This window comes from Ailuropoda melanoleuca, chromosome 2, assembly GCF_002007445.2.
Source record: "Ailuropoda melanoleuca isolate Jingjing chromosome 2, ASM200744v2, whole genome shotgun sequence".
NCBI classification, from domain to species: Eukaryota; Metazoa; Chordata; class Mammalia; order Carnivora; family Ursidae; genus Ailuropoda; species Ailuropoda melanoleuca.
This window is the reverse complement of record NC_048219.1, coordinates 10,887,725-10,906,833: the sequence shown is the minus strand read 5'-3', so window position 1 is coordinate 10,906,833 and position 19,109 is coordinate 10,887,725. Positions and strand designations below refer to the sequence as shown.

Here is a 19,109-nt window from a genome sequence, read left to right as displayed (position 1 = left end):
TATCATTACAGCTTGCTAAACTGACCTAAAAGGGAGAGATTGTCTGCGAGCTTCCCAAGTCTTCTGAGCGCTGTAATATTTTTCTCTGGGTATTTAACAGAAAGTAGAGGTAATGGGAAACTAGGCCAAGAACCACGGTGTGAATAGTAGCTCTTCAGGTGAATACATAGCAGGATCACTGGGGTGGTGCTTCTTGAACTCCTTTATTGTTAGGCACATTTTGGAAATTGGAATTGCGGTCCTCCAAGCGAAAACCTTTTGTTAGGATGAATTTGCAGGCTGACCTAGGACTCTCTTTTTTTCGTGGACTCCTTTGAACACCCTGGGCTATTTGGGGCATTGATTGTGAAAAGGAGCACTGGGATACTGTGAGTCCAGTGGAAGAGCTGAATCCAGCATCGGAAGAGCCCTTGGGATAGATTAAGCCAAGTAGGGTACAAACCTGACTAGGAGAGAAAGGGTAGCTACCCCTCTTAACCACCAGTGCTATGTAATGGGCTTCAGTAAAAGGAAGTCAGTTGTAATTATGCAATACAAGTTATATTTCTTTTCATTTATAATTTGTTACAATTTTGTGTGAATTTTAAAGTGTTTGTGTTTTGGGACGCCTGGGTGGCTCAGTCGGTTAAGCATCTGCCTTCAGCTCAGGTCATGATCCTGGGGTCCTGGGACCCAGTCCCATATCAGGCTCCCTGCTCAGCGGGGAGCCTGCTTCTCCCTCTGCCTGCTGCTCCCTTGGCTTGTGCTCTCTCTCTGACAAACAAATAAAATCTTAAAAAAAAAAAAAAAGTTTCTGTTTTTAAGTATGCCAAAATGAAGATACTGAGTAGAAGGAAAATGAGTATGTTGCCCTTTGTATGTGAAGTCGCCATTCTTGACTTACCAGCATCACACGCTTTATTTTTGTTTATTTATTGAGATGGTCACACCAGGCTCTCACCAGACTCTTCTGCTAGTTTCAGATATGTGTCTTGGCCTAGGGAACACATTTTTCCCCTTTGCAAAGCCGTCCCCCCACCCTATAACATACCCACTCATCTTCACTTTTGTGTCTTACTCTCCTATCTGGGCTGTCTTTCCTATTTCCCAAAACATGAACAGCACATTCACTTCCCAGGGAGTCAGGAGGGTAATGAGAATGAACTCTGGGTGTTTAGCTGAGGACTTAGGCTGTGGCTAAGGAGGCAGCTGCCTTTCAGCTCTTGCCCTATTGCTAAAGTGAATATAGGCCTAGTGTTGCAGTTTTCGTGACACTTCAAAATTGGGGTTTTCATATGAAAGCTCCCGAGTTTTGGGAAAGAAAAAAACCACTATGGCTCATCACAGTGGAATACAAACAAATTGTGGGTGGGCTGAATCTCGTCCACAAGTTGCTGGTCAGAAAGCTCTGCTTTAAAGCACAGCTCAAGTCCCATTTTCTCGAAGCTTCCCTAATAACTGTCCAGCCTTCAGTGGTCTTTAAACTATGCCTCCCTATTAGCTTTAAAGATCTGCAGCCTTAATTTTATCATTGTTCAGTGTTTGCTAGCCTTGTCCCTCTGAATAGAAGGAGTGCTCCCAGGTGGCATGTAATAGTAGATGGTCAGTCACTACCTAACAGTCCCTGGGCTAATAAGTAAGCATCTTGGAGCTACATCAAATTTAGGCAGAGCCTGCGGGTCAGCTCCTTGAGCAAATCGCAGGTCACAAGCCTCAGTTTCTAGCCCTCAGTCTGCTATCTGACCTTGGACCTTCCTCATCTACGTATTAGAAGTGCTAGTGATTCCTTAAGTTTCTATGGTCCTGTAATACTGTATTTTAAACAACTGAGCTGAGAACGACAAGGTTTCTGTTACTGAAACAGTTTTTGGTTATTTAGCCTAAAAGGTCCAAATCACACCATCAGCATCTTCTCATTCACTCCGATCAGATGGCTTTTGTCATGAGTATGGCAGTGTGTCCTATGATGGCGGTAGCTTTCCAGGAAAGTCATGGTGACATGGTGACCTTTCTCCCTGGTGCCTCTCCCTCCAAGCAGGAGAAGTGGTTATAGGTCCCTATGGCCACTCTTGCCAATTCTCTTTCCACCTTGCTATTACCACTTGGGCGTTGGAAGAGAATGTTCAGAAAGGGTGCCCTTTTCAAAGTGAGGCATGGGCACCAAGTGAATAGGAGTTCTGCCCCCTCCCCACTTCTGAAGTCGGAGCTGCAGAAGGCTTGAGGATTTCCAGATTGAGAAAACCGGAAAACCAGAAAGGATGTCCTCTAAAAGCTCCTTCCAGAGCAAGCATCCACAGAATTTAGTGACTATAGTACTTTGTCAATGTTGTTTCCCATCTAGTGTACTATGAATAGCTTTTATTTTGTTATCTATGAAACGAACAATGTCAAATTCTGGACATACAAGAAAGTACTCTTAGAAAAAAAGGCCAACATATTTATTTTGTCATAAATCCATATCCAGGATTCACCTGTACAAACTACTTTCCCAGCTGCTTTCTGTATGTTGCCCATTTGTCCTTCCAGTATTTCTATATGTGGTGCATTTATCCTGCATTTTACCAATAGAGAAATTAGTAACACCTGAAACTACCTTGCTGTTAAGGGGCAGATTTGGGACATTGTTTATTGTCTTCATACAACATGCTCTAATATATAACAAATAGCATTTATGTTCTGTTGTCCTTTTGATCCAGGTAATAATCCTATGAGGTTAGTATAACAGCTATTACTCACATTTTGTATATAAAGAAACACTTCATGTTTGGGTGATATTTGTAAGACACAACCCAAAAGAAGATGACTGACAAAGATTCCACCATTTTCTTTGACACTTCTTCTAAAAGTTCAAAAGCTAATGTTAACTTAGCAAAAAATATATATATATTTTTTAAGGTTTATTTACTTGAGGCAGGGAGGAACAGAGGGGTAGGGAAAGGGACAAGCACACTGCACTGAGCGTGGAGCCTGACATGGGGCTTGATCTCATGACCCTGAGATCATGACCTGAGCTGAAACCAAGAGTTGAACGCTTAACCAACTGAGCCACCCAGGTACCCCAAAAACATTTGAACTGTAGAAACAGTTTCATAGGACACGACAGTAAAGAATAGTAGATTTCTATTGTTTCTTCCCACTGCCAAATAAATACACAACTGTGTGTGTGGTGTTTGTAAGTGGAATCTATGCTGGGCATGGAGCCCAATGTGGGGCTTGAACTCACAACCCTGAGATCAAGACCTCAGCTGGGATCAGGAGTTGGATGCTTAACTGACTGAGCCACCCAGGCACCCCAATGTGTGTGTGTTTAAAGGGCTTCCAAGTATAAACGTCAAGATGTTAGTCGAATTCCAGTACTGACCCTGTCATTCATGAACTGTTTGACTCTGGGAAATCTCAACCTCTCTGAGGCTTAGTCTCCTCAACCCTGAAATGGGGAGGATGACTGTCAGACCAGGTTGCTGTGCAGTGCTCCAGCATTGCCAGGGTTAAGAACCTTATTTTTCAAATGAAGAAAAAGGAGTCATTTTGGAATTACACTTGCAGCTGTGGAATTTAAATGACTGTGCTAATGTTATTTTGAGGATGTGGGGTGTGTACTGGAGCCAGATCACTGGGGGTCAAGTCCTGGTTCTGCCATTTACTAACTGTCCACTTTGGACACATTGCTTTGCCATTCTGTGCCTTAATTTCTTCATTTTAAGTGATGATGACAGTACTTGCAGGGTTGTTGAGAGGATCAAATAAACACACAGCTCTTAGGACAGCACCTGACGCACAGTAAATGTTCTGAGGGCTAGTGTTACTTTACAAAAAATTCTTTAAAAAGATTTTTATTTATTTATTTGACAGAGACACAGCAAGAGAGGGAACACAAGCAGGGGGAGTGGGAGAGGGAGAAGCAGGTTTCCCGCCGAGCAGGGAGCCCGATGCGGGGCTCAATCCGAGGACCCCGGACCATGACCAAAACAAAAACGTCCACAGTGTTCAGTTAGGGGCTGCGGCCAGCCTAGAGACAACCCTGGTGGCCGATGCTATTCGCTAAGGTCTGTGTTTATGAAGAAGGGCAAAAAAGCCACTTCTTTTTTGCTTCTTCCCTCTTCTGTTTTCTTTTTAGACTTCTTTTCCTTTCCTCCTCCTCTGCTCCACGTTTTTCCTGTTTAATCTAGTTTTCTTTCTTCCATGTGTGACTTGAGCATCCATCTTCAAAAGCTGTGCCCATCTCTTGATTCCAAACCAGTTGGCCTTCTGAGGAGCTCCCTCCCATTTGTCCTTTCCTGATCCCCTGATAGCTCACAATATTACACATTCAAGGGTGTGATGAGAAGAAAGATGAACAAGTTATTGGGCAGCTTTGCTTCTGCCTTTATCTTTGTTCCCCTGGCCTCTTTGGAGCCCTCTTGGGGCCAGTGCAGCCCACCATCACCCACCAGCTAAGTTCATATAACTCACCAGTTCCTTCCTACCTTTGACTTTTTACCCTTCAGTGAGATACGATTCACATACCGTACAATTCATGCACTGAAAATGTACAGTTCAATGGTTTTTAGTATATTTTCACAGTTGTGCGACCATCACAATTTTAGAACACTTTATCCCCAGAAGAAACCCACTACCGTTTTAAGCACTCACTCCCCGGCCTCCCAGCCCTAGGTAACCACTAATCTACTTTCTCTTCTTTAGATCTATCTATTCTATTGCCCAGATTCTTACCCGCCAATCCTGTCCTTTTTCAAAATAACTGGAAATTCACCTTTTAGAAGCTATTTGGACTCCTCCCACCTGCTTGATCCCAGCTTTACTGGGTTCTCTCAATTCCAGTGAAATACTTAGGCCATGTCCTAAATATTTGGACACACTACTGCATAAAGCTCCTTAAGTCAATATATGAAGTCACAACTCCTTTTTTAAGTGGTTCCTTAAGCAAGGGAACTGGCTTCTGGTTATAATATATACCTTATTTGAACCTTCTATCTTTAGGAGTCTGTTTCAGTGACACTTAATCCAGGTCTTCCTGGATTCCAAAGCTCCTGGCGCCATGCTCCTTAGGAAGAGATCCTTAATGTCATATTTCCATATCCAAATTACATATTCCTTATTTCTATCTATAGTGCCCTTGGCCTCCCACTCCCCAGACTGCAGCTGTCTTGGATTCCTCTTAGACTTCCATTCCCTGCACTCATTCCTTAGTTATATTGATCAACCCTCTTTTCCTTCTTTGTGTCTCATAATTGGGTGTTCTTTCCATTCGAGGCATAGTTCAAAATAATCTTTTTCTTTTTAAATTAGCAGATTTATTTGTATGTTGGGATGAATGACAGTTTTTGTTATCTATATTCTTTTTTGTGTAAAAACAAAATAAATGTGATACTCTCCCCACCCAAATTCTTTGTCTGAATTCCATCTAGGGATCTGTGTGCTTGAAGGAGGCTGCAAATGGTGTATATTAGTTATCTGTTGGATGAACAAATGGATGTGCTTCCAGCACTTGGTACTTCCTACCTCACTCACATCATTATTGGCCATATGTACGTCTCCCCACCTGGAATGTAAAGTTCTTGCGCTCATTTCATCTCATTACTCCGCCTTGCACGTGACAGGGGTTCCCCAAGTCATTTTAAATGCCTAATCTTCCAATATGTACGTAAAGGTAGGAGCCAGGGGCTCTGCTTCCAGTTTCCTTCTGGAAACTTCCCAATTCTGGTCTTGGCCAAGCCTTTTCATTCTAAGGCTGTTTCTTCATCTGCCATAATAGCACCTACCTCACAGGGCTGGCATGTTAAAACGCTTGTTGCTCAGTGTTTCTCTTAAAGAGTTATGACCCCTAAAAAGAAAGGGGGGGGGGAGCAGGAAAGAGGAGCAAAGAAACGAAAGAGATGGGCAGCCGCGCTGGATAAACTTGAGCTCGGAAGCGAGATCTGGGCGGAGTCTGGCCGGCGGGACGTTCTGGAGTGGCAGGGGTTCTGGCCAGCCCCGGGTCCCGGCTCCGCCCCAGGTGTCCTTGCTCGGCTCCTATTGGCTTGAGTGCGAGCGCCTGAGGCTCTCATTGGCCACCAGGGCCCATCTCTCCTAGCCGCCAGGCGGGCAGGGAGCCGCGGGCTCTGGGCTGTCGGGTGTCGGCTGTTTGGGTGTGAGGGTCGAGTACGCGGAGGTAGTGAAGGGCTCTGTCGCAGACACGCAGTATGGTAACCGGTGCCCCTGGCCTGGCCACGGTTTTAGGCACCTGTGGGTGTCCCATCGCATGGGCTCCAATCCCTACCCGGCCGTCTGTCAGGGTGGCTTTGGGGCCAGTCATTCAACTTCTCAAGCCTGTTTCCTCCTTCTGTGACGGGGAACCTGAAGCACTCCGTAAAATTTGCTTCTTGTTCCTTTTCCTGCTTCTGTTCTTGCCAGGACCTGCACCCCCACTTTACCCATGCCTCGTGGTGCAAATAGCGTCTGTCTTCGTTGTAAGGGCAGGAATTAATGATTTCCTTAGAATAGGTAACGTCTAAGGAAGGAGCGGGGGAGAAGGACCAGCGGAAGCTATCAGATGCCATTCCAGACCACTGGCGCTACACAGCTCCAGGCCGAGACCCCTGGCTCTAAGGAGTGACACCTAGCCCCTCGTCCTTGTCCCAGCGTTCCGGGATGCCTGGGAGGACCCGACACCAGACCACTGTCCTCAATAAAACCCCCAGCCCCCAAGCAAAGACTAGGGCTCTCTCCTCTCCTGAGTCTCCCAGACGCTCTGTACCTCGCTCTCTCTAGAGCTTCAATAATAAACACTTTCACCTCCTGCTGGCTTGAGTTCGATTTCTAGATTGCGCGCAGCCAGGGACCCTCTCGGCTGGTTCCCCAGGACCCCCTCTGGGCCCTCACCAGGCCTGCAGGCATCACCTCCAGTCGAAAATGGGGCGGGCGCGAACGCCTACCTCAGAGGACTGGGATCCAGGACACACTAGGCAAATGTGGGCTCTTTCATTGGGCACCCACTTTGCAGGACAGACTGTTCTGTCCTCCCCCGCCCCCAAGAATCTAGCCTTGGGGTGTCTGGTAGGTCGCGGGCCTCTCCGAGGGTGGAGCTGTGGTCTACTTTCCAGGAAAAGCAGTTGTGGAGGGAAACAGGACTGAAAAGGAAAAGGGAGGATCCTACTACTGGAGGCTGTAGTCTTTCCTGAAAAGAAGACGGAAAGCCACGCGCGTCACCCACCTGAGCTCAAATATATGTCGCCGATGGTGATGGGGGGGGTAATACCGGAGCGTCGCGGGCCAGTGCTTATAGGCGCTACTTTCCATTGTTGTGCTCCTTATGGATTTTTTTCCTCCAGAGATAAAAAAGCTTTAAGTCAACTGAAAGACCCTACAAAATCACAGTATCTCTATTTTATTTCAGCCCTTAATCTTTTTGAACTTTCCCCAAAAAAGTGCCACTTTGCTATTGGTTGAAACTTTTTTTTGCAGGAAACTAAGCCAGGGAGTGTCTGTGTATACAATACTGCCAAACGGAGATACCTATCCTATTTGAATTGCAAGCACAACCTTAAAGGTGGGAATGAGGATGGGACTCTAAACGTGCTTTATTAAAAAAAATTTTTTTCTTTAATGGCAATACTTGAAGAAGGAAGAAATCTACTTTTATTTCCAAATTCGTCCTCAGCCTTCTTTAAATAACACATCTTAGTATTGAGCCCTACCTCTCCAGTATGACATTTAACTTGAATAAAAAATGATTTATTTCAATTCATTGATGGAATTCTAATGTGTAGCCATTAAGTTCCATAGTGCTTAGAGAGTGTTCTGGTTCCTTCTTCAAAAACAAAGAAAACATTAAAGCTTGTAAAATTTCAGGATATAGCATTTCAGCCACCTATTCCTAATGCAGGTCTTATTAATCTGAAGTTCTGTGTGAATTCCCAGAACGCAATACCCATAATCAAATAAAATCCAAATGCACCCCAAAGTAAAAATGGGCCAGGTGAAGACTACCCAATAATATATTGTCATTATTTATCTTAATAAAAAACTTTAAATAAGGGAACATATATAGTATCTCGATATTTCACAAAAATTAATATGTTCCTAAGGTTGCGAACCAGTGCACTGGAAGGTCAAATGCTCTGAATGCCCCTCATAGCATCTGTATGAGGAGGACAGAGGGAAACCTTGAATAGGGAACCTGTTTTGCATGAAAAACACTGGGAAGGTTTTTAAAAATACTTTGTCGAGGCCTCATCTGCCAAAGATTGTGATTTGCCTAGGTAGCTGTATTTTTATTTTTTTGTTTTTTACTTCTTAAATATTTTTTTGATTTTATTTGCGAGAGTGCACGAGAGCATGGGGGGAGGGGCTCAATCCCACGACCCTGATCACCACCCAAGCTAAGGCAGCCACCCAACCAACTGAGCCACCCAGGCGCCCCAAGGCATCTGTATTTTTAGAAGCTACACAAGTGATTCCGATGTGCAGCCAAGGCCAAGAACTACGGTCTAGGCAGAAATGTTGTTTTCCTCCGAATGAAAATAAGTTACTCTTTAATAAAGAAACCAAGCAGTTGTAAATAATATCAACAAGGAATTAAAAGATTTTTCCCAATGGGAAAATCAAGAAACTATAAAAGGAATTCATGTATCTAGAAATCTGAAAGAGCAAAGTAGAATAAATTCTTAGATGTATTTTATAAGTTGTATTCCATTTAATAATGTTTATAAACGCTCTAATCAAGACCAAAGGTAGAGATGACTGGCATTACCTTGGTCCCTGGTTTCCAATCTAAACGTGGGAAGTTTCCAATGGCTTTTGAAACAGGTGTGAAAAAAAAAACAACAAAAAAAAAGACAGAGAAAAGTGTTTATCATACTATTTCAGTATAGAAAAGCCTTGAAAAGTTAAGAAGCCCTTGGCTTCTCTGGTGTGTAGTTTATTGCTTATTAACATATTTGACCTACTGTTGGCATGAATACAAATTCTGAAGGGAAACGACTAACATGTTAGAAGATGAAGTTTATGGATCCTCTGTGGATTTCATTTTTCTGGTCTATTCATGGTTCCATTAGCATGAATAGTTAAGAAACTCCTATATCAAAATAAAACAGTTATACTTCACAATATATAAAGCCGCTGGCTAAATAGTGCTGTTTCTGTGATAACCTGAATTTTATCATTAAAACTCTTATAACTAAAGTCACATCCTTTACATAATATTTATTCTGTATAGGATTTATCCACATACAATGACGTCGGCTTTAAGACAATTGACTATTATTTGTATAAAGGCATCTTATAAAATAGGGTAATACACAACACACCTCAGTGAATTAAGCTGATATTCTAGGATTCAGAAAATCTGATCATCCTAATTCCTATTTTTGCCATTGTTTCACTGGGTTGCCTTAGGGAGGTTGCTTTACTGTTCTGTGCCTCAATTTCTTTACCTTTCATGTGAGATAACTGTCCTATTTCATAGATATGTAAAGAATAACATAAAAATCATTAAATACTTTGCAAATATAAAATGCTATATAAATGATAAATAGTAATACTGATCCACTCTAATATAAAATAACATAGAACTTTCCATTTATAATCTACAGTTTGGTCCTCCAGTACCTATTATCACCCTTCCCAGTTAAATACATCTTACACTATATTGCTTTTAGTGATTTTCCATAGTATTAAATTTCCATAGTATTAATTAATTTAGGAGATACATATCTATATATACATATAGATATGTATAGATATAGATATCTATATGTGTATATATATCCAATATGAGTGGAAATTTCAATATATCTTAGCATGACTTTGCAAAATAATGAATTCAGTTCTGAGCTCTTAAGTCATTGACACACCAAACTTTCTTCATCTACTAAGCAGTGACTTGGTAGCATAAGAGTAGTTACTATGCTTGTTTTGATTCCATTACTCAAAAATCCACTGTTGAAAAATATGTTTTCAAAAGTCTTGAGACATGAAAACTATAGAAGGAACATTGTATAGACTAAGGATGTGATGTGCTGCTCTGGGAGACCCTCGGATTACCAGCTCGTAAGCACAGTGAGTAATAGAGGTAATGAAGAGAGACCCCAATGCTCAAAGGGAATTCAGAAAGTTCCCCGGTTCCAAGGTTTTCAGTGCTGCCCTCCCGAGCTCTGCAAAGGTGTTTGCTGAAAGCTCGTAGGAGGCAAGAACGAGAGCAGCTCTGAGTTTAGAGTTTCTCCCTTAAATGGTGGGCTTCTCTATGAAACAATTCATTTGAAGAAAGGGTTTCTTGGGTTCAAAAAAATCTCTTAAACCACTGATCTAGTCCATTTTGCTTCCTCCAGCCACTAGCCATGACCGCAATGTTGCTTTATTTTGCAAAACTTCTTCCCATCACCAAACACTCTTGAGGACCCCAGGGTTAGAAGGGCGTTCAGAAGCTGATAAACAGCATGACTGTAGGAGCAAACTTTGTTCTAACCAACTCCCACTAGCAAAAAAAAATTCTTGGCATAAGTAAAGCTTATATTAACAGAGTATACACCTATGTAACATTTTCCCACATTTAAAAGCCAAAGAATTTTGTTTTCTCAGAAATCATTAATGGACAGTCTCACTCTAGGCAAGAATTGGTCTCTAACGTCTTAGATACATGATATGGTAACTGAAGTTATTATTTACAACTTACAAACATGTCACAAATGTTCTTTTATGATACTAAAATGGTAGAAGAGATACGCTGTCTAGTTTGATGGACTTGATGGCTGTTTTGTGGGGAGAGCCTGATGCTTGTTATAAACAATAAGAAAGCATTATTTCAGATAAGGCTGTACAGGTGCTGGTGGCAGTGTGTTCCGTGGACTTTGCTGACATTCATGCTGATGTTTGCATGCAGAAGCGTTAAGAGAACATTTAGATCACAAACTAAAGTGCGTCAGAGCGTACACATGCACTGCTTCATTCCCACGAATAAAGCTCCAGTCACTCATTTTTCCTACTGGCTCCAAGGACTAAAAATCAGATAATAATTTTAAAAGATGTTACCATCTGGTGAGACTAAAGAATGTCAAGGGTTCCCTCCCTCACTTGGATACGACTTAATTGTTCAGACTCCTGATTCAGGAACAGTCCTGTTGAGAGAACAGTGAACTCGGTGCATGCCATCCAGTCTTCAAGCAACTGGAAATCGACCATCAGGGGAATCTTGGAAAGGTCTCAGCATTAAGTACCATAAAACAAAAACAAATGGTTATTCATCTATTTGTAAAAAAAAAAAAAAAAATGTTTCAGAAATTAACCATTTTAGCCCTCCAATCGGTATCAAGGACAATCAGTAATTAAAGAATAAGAGAAAAAATAAAATGAAAAGTATCATCTTGAGGGATGTCATGACATTTAGAAATACAGTATAATACATGGAGCCTCTATCAAAATTAAATTATATCAAGCTTAACTGTAATAATTTGAAGCACCCTTCAGTAAGTTCGGTTCTTCTGGGACTCAGATTTTATCTTCAGAACTAAAATAATGCTTCTCTGATTGAACTGTAATTTTAGAATGTTGCATAATTCATAAAGGGGAGGAGTTTATTTTACTTTAAATATATATATATTTTTTAAGTGATCTCTACACCCAACGTGGGCTCAAACTTACAACTCCCAAGATTGAGAGTCGCAGCCAGGAGTTTACAGGGAAGGAGTTTAAACACACCTTTATGTCCTAGGAAAAAAGTTTGTTTTGAAAAACGATATAAACAAGAAAAATGCTTAAAGCATATAAGAGAATAACTTGTTCAAAGAGTGCTATACAGAACATTTACATATAAATAACCTGACATTAAAAACATGTCGGGAGACACTGGAGGGACATCACTGAGCACTCGTGGATAACTCTAGTCCAAGTTATTATGTGTTGTTGAAGCTTATTAAGTTCTTCGTTCATACTTTTTAATTCTAATAGGCTTCTTTTTCTAATTACTGCAGATTGGTGGGGTCTGACTTCAATTCTTCGCCATTTCAGGAGACAATACGGGGAGAGACAGTTCAAAGAGGGCTGTTTAAAATCAAGACCTGTCCATCGCCAGTCCCACCACTGAAACTTTCTGATTAATTTCCTCACTTGTAAATTAGAGACAGTAATATCTACCTTGCTGATTAAGTGAGAAAATGTGTGAGAGAGCACTTTAGAAATAAATAGCAGAACAACAAATGTTAGAAATTACTGTTAAGAACTGATAACCTCCAATTTTCTTGTTCATCATTTTTTGTTTCTTTGGGTTTTGTTGTTGTTTTTTTTTTTTTCCTTAGGGGGGAAGAGAATTCTACGGACAGATCTTCACAAACTACCTTGACTTCTAGGCAGTATTTGTTTCCTGGTTTAGAAGATGATGTCTGTATGTAATCTCCAGTCTGCCTCTATTTTAGGTTTTTGTTTTTTTGTAAATAATACTGACTACATAAGAGTCATCTCTAACTTAATGACAAAAAATTCAAATATGAACAGTTTCACACATTTTAGATTTGTTGTCTGCCAAATCCTAAAACAATATCTAGGACATTGGGATACTGAAAGGTTGTTTTAGATCTGAAATTAATTAGATCTGAAATTAATAGAAAGACTTATTAGTTCAGTCAGGTAGGATCCCAGACCCTTAAATGTGCTCTTACCTGGTTCCCTGCGAAAATTCAATATTGGTAGTTTGTGTTTTTTGAAACACCTTGAAATTATTTTACATAAAGTTTGGTTGTGGTAAATTTATTTAAAATACTTTTTTTGAGAAAAGTTTGCTAAGTAGATCTTTCAATATTAAAAGAAAAAAGGTATCTCTGTAATAAAAGGAAGAGAATTAATCGTTCATCCATCATGCCAACTCAAGCTAGGTCTTTCTTTCCAGTGCAGCAACGTATTTTAGGGCAACAAAGTTCAGAACGGATACAATGACCTGTTCGGAAAGCATGCAAATTATATTAGGTCATCACTTTAAAGTCAGTCTGATGCACTTGTGAACCAGACTCTGACCACGGAAAGAGAGAGATACAGGAAGTCAGCGTAAGTTGCAGACATGCCAGCTCTGTTGGTCCACATGTCAGCTACCTAATGTTGGGCTTTATCTCCTTCTCTTCTTCTTCTTCACTATCATCAACCTGCTGTATGACCAGATCAGCAGACCCGTCCTCGACGATCTCCACATATGATCTATTCTCGTCTTCGCTCAAGTGCCATCTGGAATCCTTATCTCCATCTGATGGGGACATAAGGTGCTGTTCAGCTTCCAAATCGATGGGGAGGCTGTCTATGCCCACTTCGGCGAGGCACTCATTACACAGTCTGTAGCGCCTGGTTCCTTCCTGGACCACTTGCCCTGTTAGATCAGTCACGTGGCGTTTGCATTTTCTGCAGATTAATTTGCATGCCTGGTGAATCTGTGCGGAGATTGAAATAGTGATAAAAAACGACTGATATGTCAACATATCAAAAGTAGCACAGTTGGATATCTAGGGACCAGTTCATAAACTTCAGATGTCCAAAGCCAAGCGCTAATATTAAATTAACATCTAATTATTAGAAAAAGATCACAGGTTTTGGTGATAAATTGACATCACAAATAAACACCACCTTTCTCTAAAGGATGGCTATAACGTTTTTATGATTAATAAAACATGCTTAATAATTTCACACATCCCTTAATCCAACAGTATTTTGATATCTGAGGTAACAAGGGACATCTTCCCAGAATAATAATAATAATAGCAAACATATCACACGTACTATTCTAAGGACTTTATATACCTTTTTCTCTCTCTTTTTTTTTTTTTTTTAAGATTTTATTTATTTATTTGACAGAGAGAGAGACAGCCAATGAAAGAGGAAACACAAGCAGGGGGAGTGGGAGAGGAAGAAGCAGGCTCCCAGCAGAGCAGGGAGCCCGATGCGGGGCTCGATCCCAGGACCCTGGGATCACGCCCTGAGCCGAAGGCAGACGCTTAACGACTGAGCCACCCAGGCGCCCCAAGGACTTTATATACCTTAATTCTGGCAAGGGAGAAACCTCGTTTCATGCGTTAATTTATTGTTATCAGCTAGACAAAGAAAAATATATTGTCCCAAATTTAAATTTATCAGAACATATTTTTAGATAGAAGGATTACTTGCCACTTCTATTAATGAAAGATCCTGTAGAAACAGGACTAGACTAGGAACAGGAAGGCTTGGGTTCTAGCCCTGCTTTTGTCATTTACTAGCCATGTACCTTGAAGCAAGTCATTGAAAACAATATAAACCTGCTTCCAGGGTGATAGGCACAATATTTAACAACTAGTAAAGTGTGGGCACCACCCAAACAGAATAGAAGCCTGACAACTGAAATGGACATTGGTCATAACAACAACTGTGGTGGTTCTGTTATGTATCAGCCTATTATTATCCCTACTTCCCTCGGACTAATGAGAATACAACTCAGGTTGTGAGGACCAGATGAGTTAATACGTGTGAAGTGCTTCGGGGAAAAATTATAACTGATGAATAATTACATAATTATAGTTACTAATAAACAACTTTAACAGCTGTCAGAGCAGATTATGGGTTCTACTCTAAAAACCATTACAATTAATTTTATAATGTTGAATTAATATTTATGGCATATTCATTTAGATAAGATCAGAACAATATGGAAGAAGGCCACCAAACACAAATAGCCAAAAAAATCCAAGAAAACTAATGCAGTTTGGTAAAATATCTAAGAAAATGTATGGGGCTACAATTCAGTATAGTTATTATTTTCTGCTTAACTGTTGACATATCAATCAGTAAATACTGAAAGTACACAATTTGAATGTACCCTTATTGCTGCCGAGATAATAATGTTATGGGTATCATGTGTGGTATTGTTTTTGTTAGAAAGTTCTGGCACAGACTTGTGTTTATCCCCCATCCCCTCAATTCCACTATAATTACTAAGTCAAAGAAATTAAGGGAAACACTATCATGTTAAAATTGAAAATATCATCACAAACTTATTATTTAAAAAACATGTTATCTTCTAGCTCTGTCCACTGAAATAATCTAGGAGGAATGGCACGCTAGCAACAGTGAGCACCCCAGGCATCCAAAGTTTGGTTTCTAATTTTACTCCCCATTAAAAGGATCCAAGTGTCCTTTGAGAAGTGGCTGATTCCAGGTTTGTGACAGGGAAAATACAGGGTGAGCCTAGAGAAATTTGAGGGCCAAAGAATAAAGCCACCTTGAATATTTAATGAAGTTATGACAAAGGGAGACAAGAACCACCTTCAAGTTGTCCTCACTGGACAAAACTGAAACTTTGGGTATCAAAAAGAATAATAATTGTTGAGATCCAAACACAATGAACCAATGAAAATTCATGAGGCTGTACGCTATTTAAAAAAAACAAAGCCAGAAAAAATTCATATTACCATTTGAACTGCTATTAAATCAACTCTTTACTTTGAAAATGGATAATTAAAGGGAAAGAATTAAATATTTATCCTGTTTCTCCTGTAGTAACTGTATTTCAAAGTAACTAAAGAGTCCCAGGTGAGGAAGGAAAGTTTTACTTTATAGAATTCTAGCTAATAATGTAGACGAACTGATAAAATTAGTAAATCATTCTACAATCCAAGTAAAATGAATAATTTGGACAGTTTATCAACTGATATTAATACCATTAAATGAATGGTTGATGGGGAAATGCATAATAGCGGGATGCCAAAATAGTTCCACAGATTCCTTTCTAATCACAAGGTGGCACCTTTAACTGAACAACAGTGGGATCACAGTATCATTACCCTAACTTAGTGACCAATCTTAACAATACGAATGATGGGTCCACCAGATATTATGTGTCTCCTAATGTGACACATTATAAGATAAATAATTTCACCTTTATGTGTTCTAGCTGAAAGTATTTATATGAATCCATAAAGTCTTTATTTATTTATTTTTAAAGATTTTATTTATTTATTTGAGAGAGTGTGTGTGTGCAAGCAGGGGGAGGGGCAGAGGGAGAGGGAGAAGCAGACTCCCTGCTGAGCAGAGAGCCCAAGAAGGGGCTCCACCCAAGGCTCGATCCCAGGACCCTGAGATCATGACCTGAGCTGAAGGCAGAAGCTTAACTGACTGAGCCACCCAGGTGCCCCTCCATTAAGCCTTTATCTATCTATTTATTTATTTATTTACTTATTTATTTGACAGAAAGAGAGAGAGAGAGAGAGCACAAGCAGGGGCAGTGGGAGAGGGAGAAGCAGGCTCCCCGCTGAGCAGGAAGCCCTATGTGGGGCTCTATCCCAGGACCCTGGAATCATGACCTGAGCAAAGGCAGATACTTAACTGACTGAGCCTCTCAGGTGCCCTCCATTAAGCCTTTAGATAAAACATCTAGTTTATAGAAAATGCAGGGGGAAAGAGGAACAAGCTAAATGACACCAGTGAAAGCAAGCAGAGAACTCGAGAGGTAGGTTATTTTATAAAACAATTATCTTGGTATCTTCAGTCAGTTTTAAGGGACTTAACGACAAGATGTAACACAGGATCCTGCACTGGACACTGGGTTGGACAAACCGGCTATAAAAGGTATTGGGGGACTACAGGGAAATTTGAAATTGGACTGGATGTTAGATAGAATTTTATTGAGATGGAAAGGTAGCGATTGTTCACTAAAGATAGCAGCACAAATGGTATGATCTAATTTGGTTTTAAAAAAAACCGATATATATGCACGTGATAAAGTCTTAAGAATGGTAGTATCTGGGGACACCTGGGTGGCTCAGTTGGTTAAGTGTCTGCCTTTGGCTCGGGTCATGATTCCAGGGTCCTGGGATTGAGTCCCATGTCTCCTTCTGCCTGTTGCTCCCCCTGCTTGTGCATCTCCCCCCAACAAATAAATAAATAAATAAAATCTTTAAAAAAAAAAAGTGGATGGTGAAAATAAAGTATTTTTATTTTCTTATTTTTACTTTTTATAATGCATATTCATTGCTTTTGTAGTAATGAGAGGTTGTTTTTAATTTTTAAAAAACCTAGCTTGGGGCGCCTGGGTGGCACAGCAGTTAAGCGTCTGCCTTCGGCTCAGGGCGTGATCCCGGCGTTACGGGATCGAGCCCCACATCAGGCTCTTCCGCTATGAGCCTGCTTCTTCCTCTCCCACTCCCCCTGCTTGTGTTCCCTCTCTCGCTGGCTGTCTCTATCTCTGTCGAATAAATAAATAAAATCTTAATTAATAAATAAATAAATAAATAAATAAATAAAATAAAAAACCTAGCTTTATAAGGTTATCGAAGACAGAGATTTTGTCAGGTTGGCTCACTGTGGGAGACCTGGCACTGAGGGAAGGGGCCGGCACACAGGTGCTCAGTATGTATTTGCTAAATAACGAACTATAAGGCAATGCGTGAGGAAATCACCTTCGGCGGCCCACTGCTCTTTAACGTTAAAAGGGGCTGATACAAATGGAATAGAAGTATAAGTAATAGAACACGGATTTCAGAAAACATTTTTGCTTCAAGATGAACAGCAAAGTAATTCCAACATCCCTACCTTAATAGGCCAGTGTTCAGAGCACTGAACAGCAAATTCCCTGAGATTTTCCTGACTGCTGACAGTCCGGTCCCTGACTGGAAGTGGCCCTACTGCCCACCTTGCTCCCTTCCTTGAGGAGACTATAATAGAGACTAGAAAGGGGGTACAGTGGACAGAGGATGGACAGCAGAAACTGGACTGAGATCCTACCAGATAAGCATTCAAGAATTCCGAGTAGCTGTGGAGTACCTACAATGGCGACTCTGACCTCGAGATTCAGATATCTTTAGTTTATATTGTCTTCGGCTCTTGACAAGACCGGTATACAAAAACATATTCGCTCTTAAATGAACTAAAAATGGATATTCAAAAAAATAAATAAATAAAAAATTTTAAAAACAAAATGGATATTCAAACGAATATCTCCTACTTCAAGGTCTCAAAGGAGAATAAAAATATATCTATGTTAAATTATGCATTATGTGCAAAGTAAAACCATTAAGTTGGAAACATTTCTAATATAAAAGAGTGGTATGCAAAGATTTCCCTCAGTAAATTAGATTATCCGAAAGCAGATAAACGCACACATTTCTTCAGAAGTAAAATGACGAAAAATCATGTACGTACTGTTCGGAAATGGCTACTGAGGTGGTCCAGCCTGCTAAACCTCTTCCCACAGGCTTGACACGGATAGGGCCTTTCTCCTGTATGACAGCGAAGGTGGCGCTTGAGGTCCGCCTTCCGCTTCACCACGTGTGTGCAGTATGGGCACTTGAACCGCATCCTGGGCAGATCATCTGTGGGAGACAGTTTGATTAAGCCACTGCAAAGTTCATCACAGCAATTCTAATAACATGAAGAATCCCAAAGGCGTCGGGGAGTCCGATCGTGGAAAGGCAGGAGTAAAGGAGAAGGAAGAAAAGTTATTAAGACTCGATTGTCCATGCAATCCTGAGTCCAGAACTGTAACTTTGGCCCGGGATAGATTTACAGAGTTGGGGTAAATGTACACTCTCCCACTTATCTTCTCATCCAGTTCACCGGATTTGAAACATAAAAAGGTAGTGCTGGATTTTAAAACTGGAGATACAAAAAAAAGACAAAAACAAAAGACCTGGAGGTACAACCCAGAAGTATTTCATATTACAGCTTTTAAGTAGTGAGTTTTATTTACACATTTTTATCCCCTTGCCTCTATTTAAGTACACTTGTAATACTTTTAAAGATGAAAAAATGTCAAGGATATTTAATTTTTTATTTTATTTTTTAAAAGATTTTATTTATGTATTTGACAGACAGAGACAGCCAGCGAGAGAGAGAACACAAGCAGGGGGAGTGGGAGAGGAAGAAGCAGGCTCCCAGCGGAGGAGCCTGATGCGGGGCTCGATCCCAGAATGTCAAGATCACGCCCTGAGCCGAAGGCAGACGCTTAACAACTGAACCACCCAGGTGCCCCTAATTTTTTATTTTAAAACTCATGTATTCAGTGGCACCTGGGTGGCACAGTCGTTAAGCATCTGCCTTCGGCTCAGGGCATGATCCCGGCATTCTGGGATCAAGCCCCGCATCAGGCTCCTCTGCTGGGCCTGCTTCTTCCTCTCCCACTCCCCCTGCTTGTGTTCCCTCTCTCGTTGGCT

The 19,109-nt window shown here is 40.8% G+C and overlaps 1 protein-coding gene across 3 annotated transcripts in view; it reads right to left on the bottom strand.

Annotated features, from left to right (window-relative positions):
- Positions 1 to 9,147: 9,147 nt before the first annotated feature.
- The window catches only part of ZBTB8A (zinc finger and BTB domain containing 8A), a 58,149-nt gene continuing 48,187 nt past the window's right edge, over positions 9,148 to 19,109 (bottom strand). For all 3 annotated transcript variants that reach the window (XM_034648548.1, XM_034648555.1, XM_034648545.1), the window contains 2 exons: positions 18,100 to 18,269; positions 9,148 to 13,364 (listed from right to left, as the gene is read on the bottom strand). In XM_034648548.1, the coding sequence (XP_034504439.1) occupies positions 13,032 to 13,364; positions 18,100 to 18,269 (503 nt within the window). In that variant the 3' untranslated portion in view covers positions 9,148 to 13,031. The remainder of the gene's footprint in view (positions 13,365 to 18,099; positions 18,270 to 19,109) is intronic.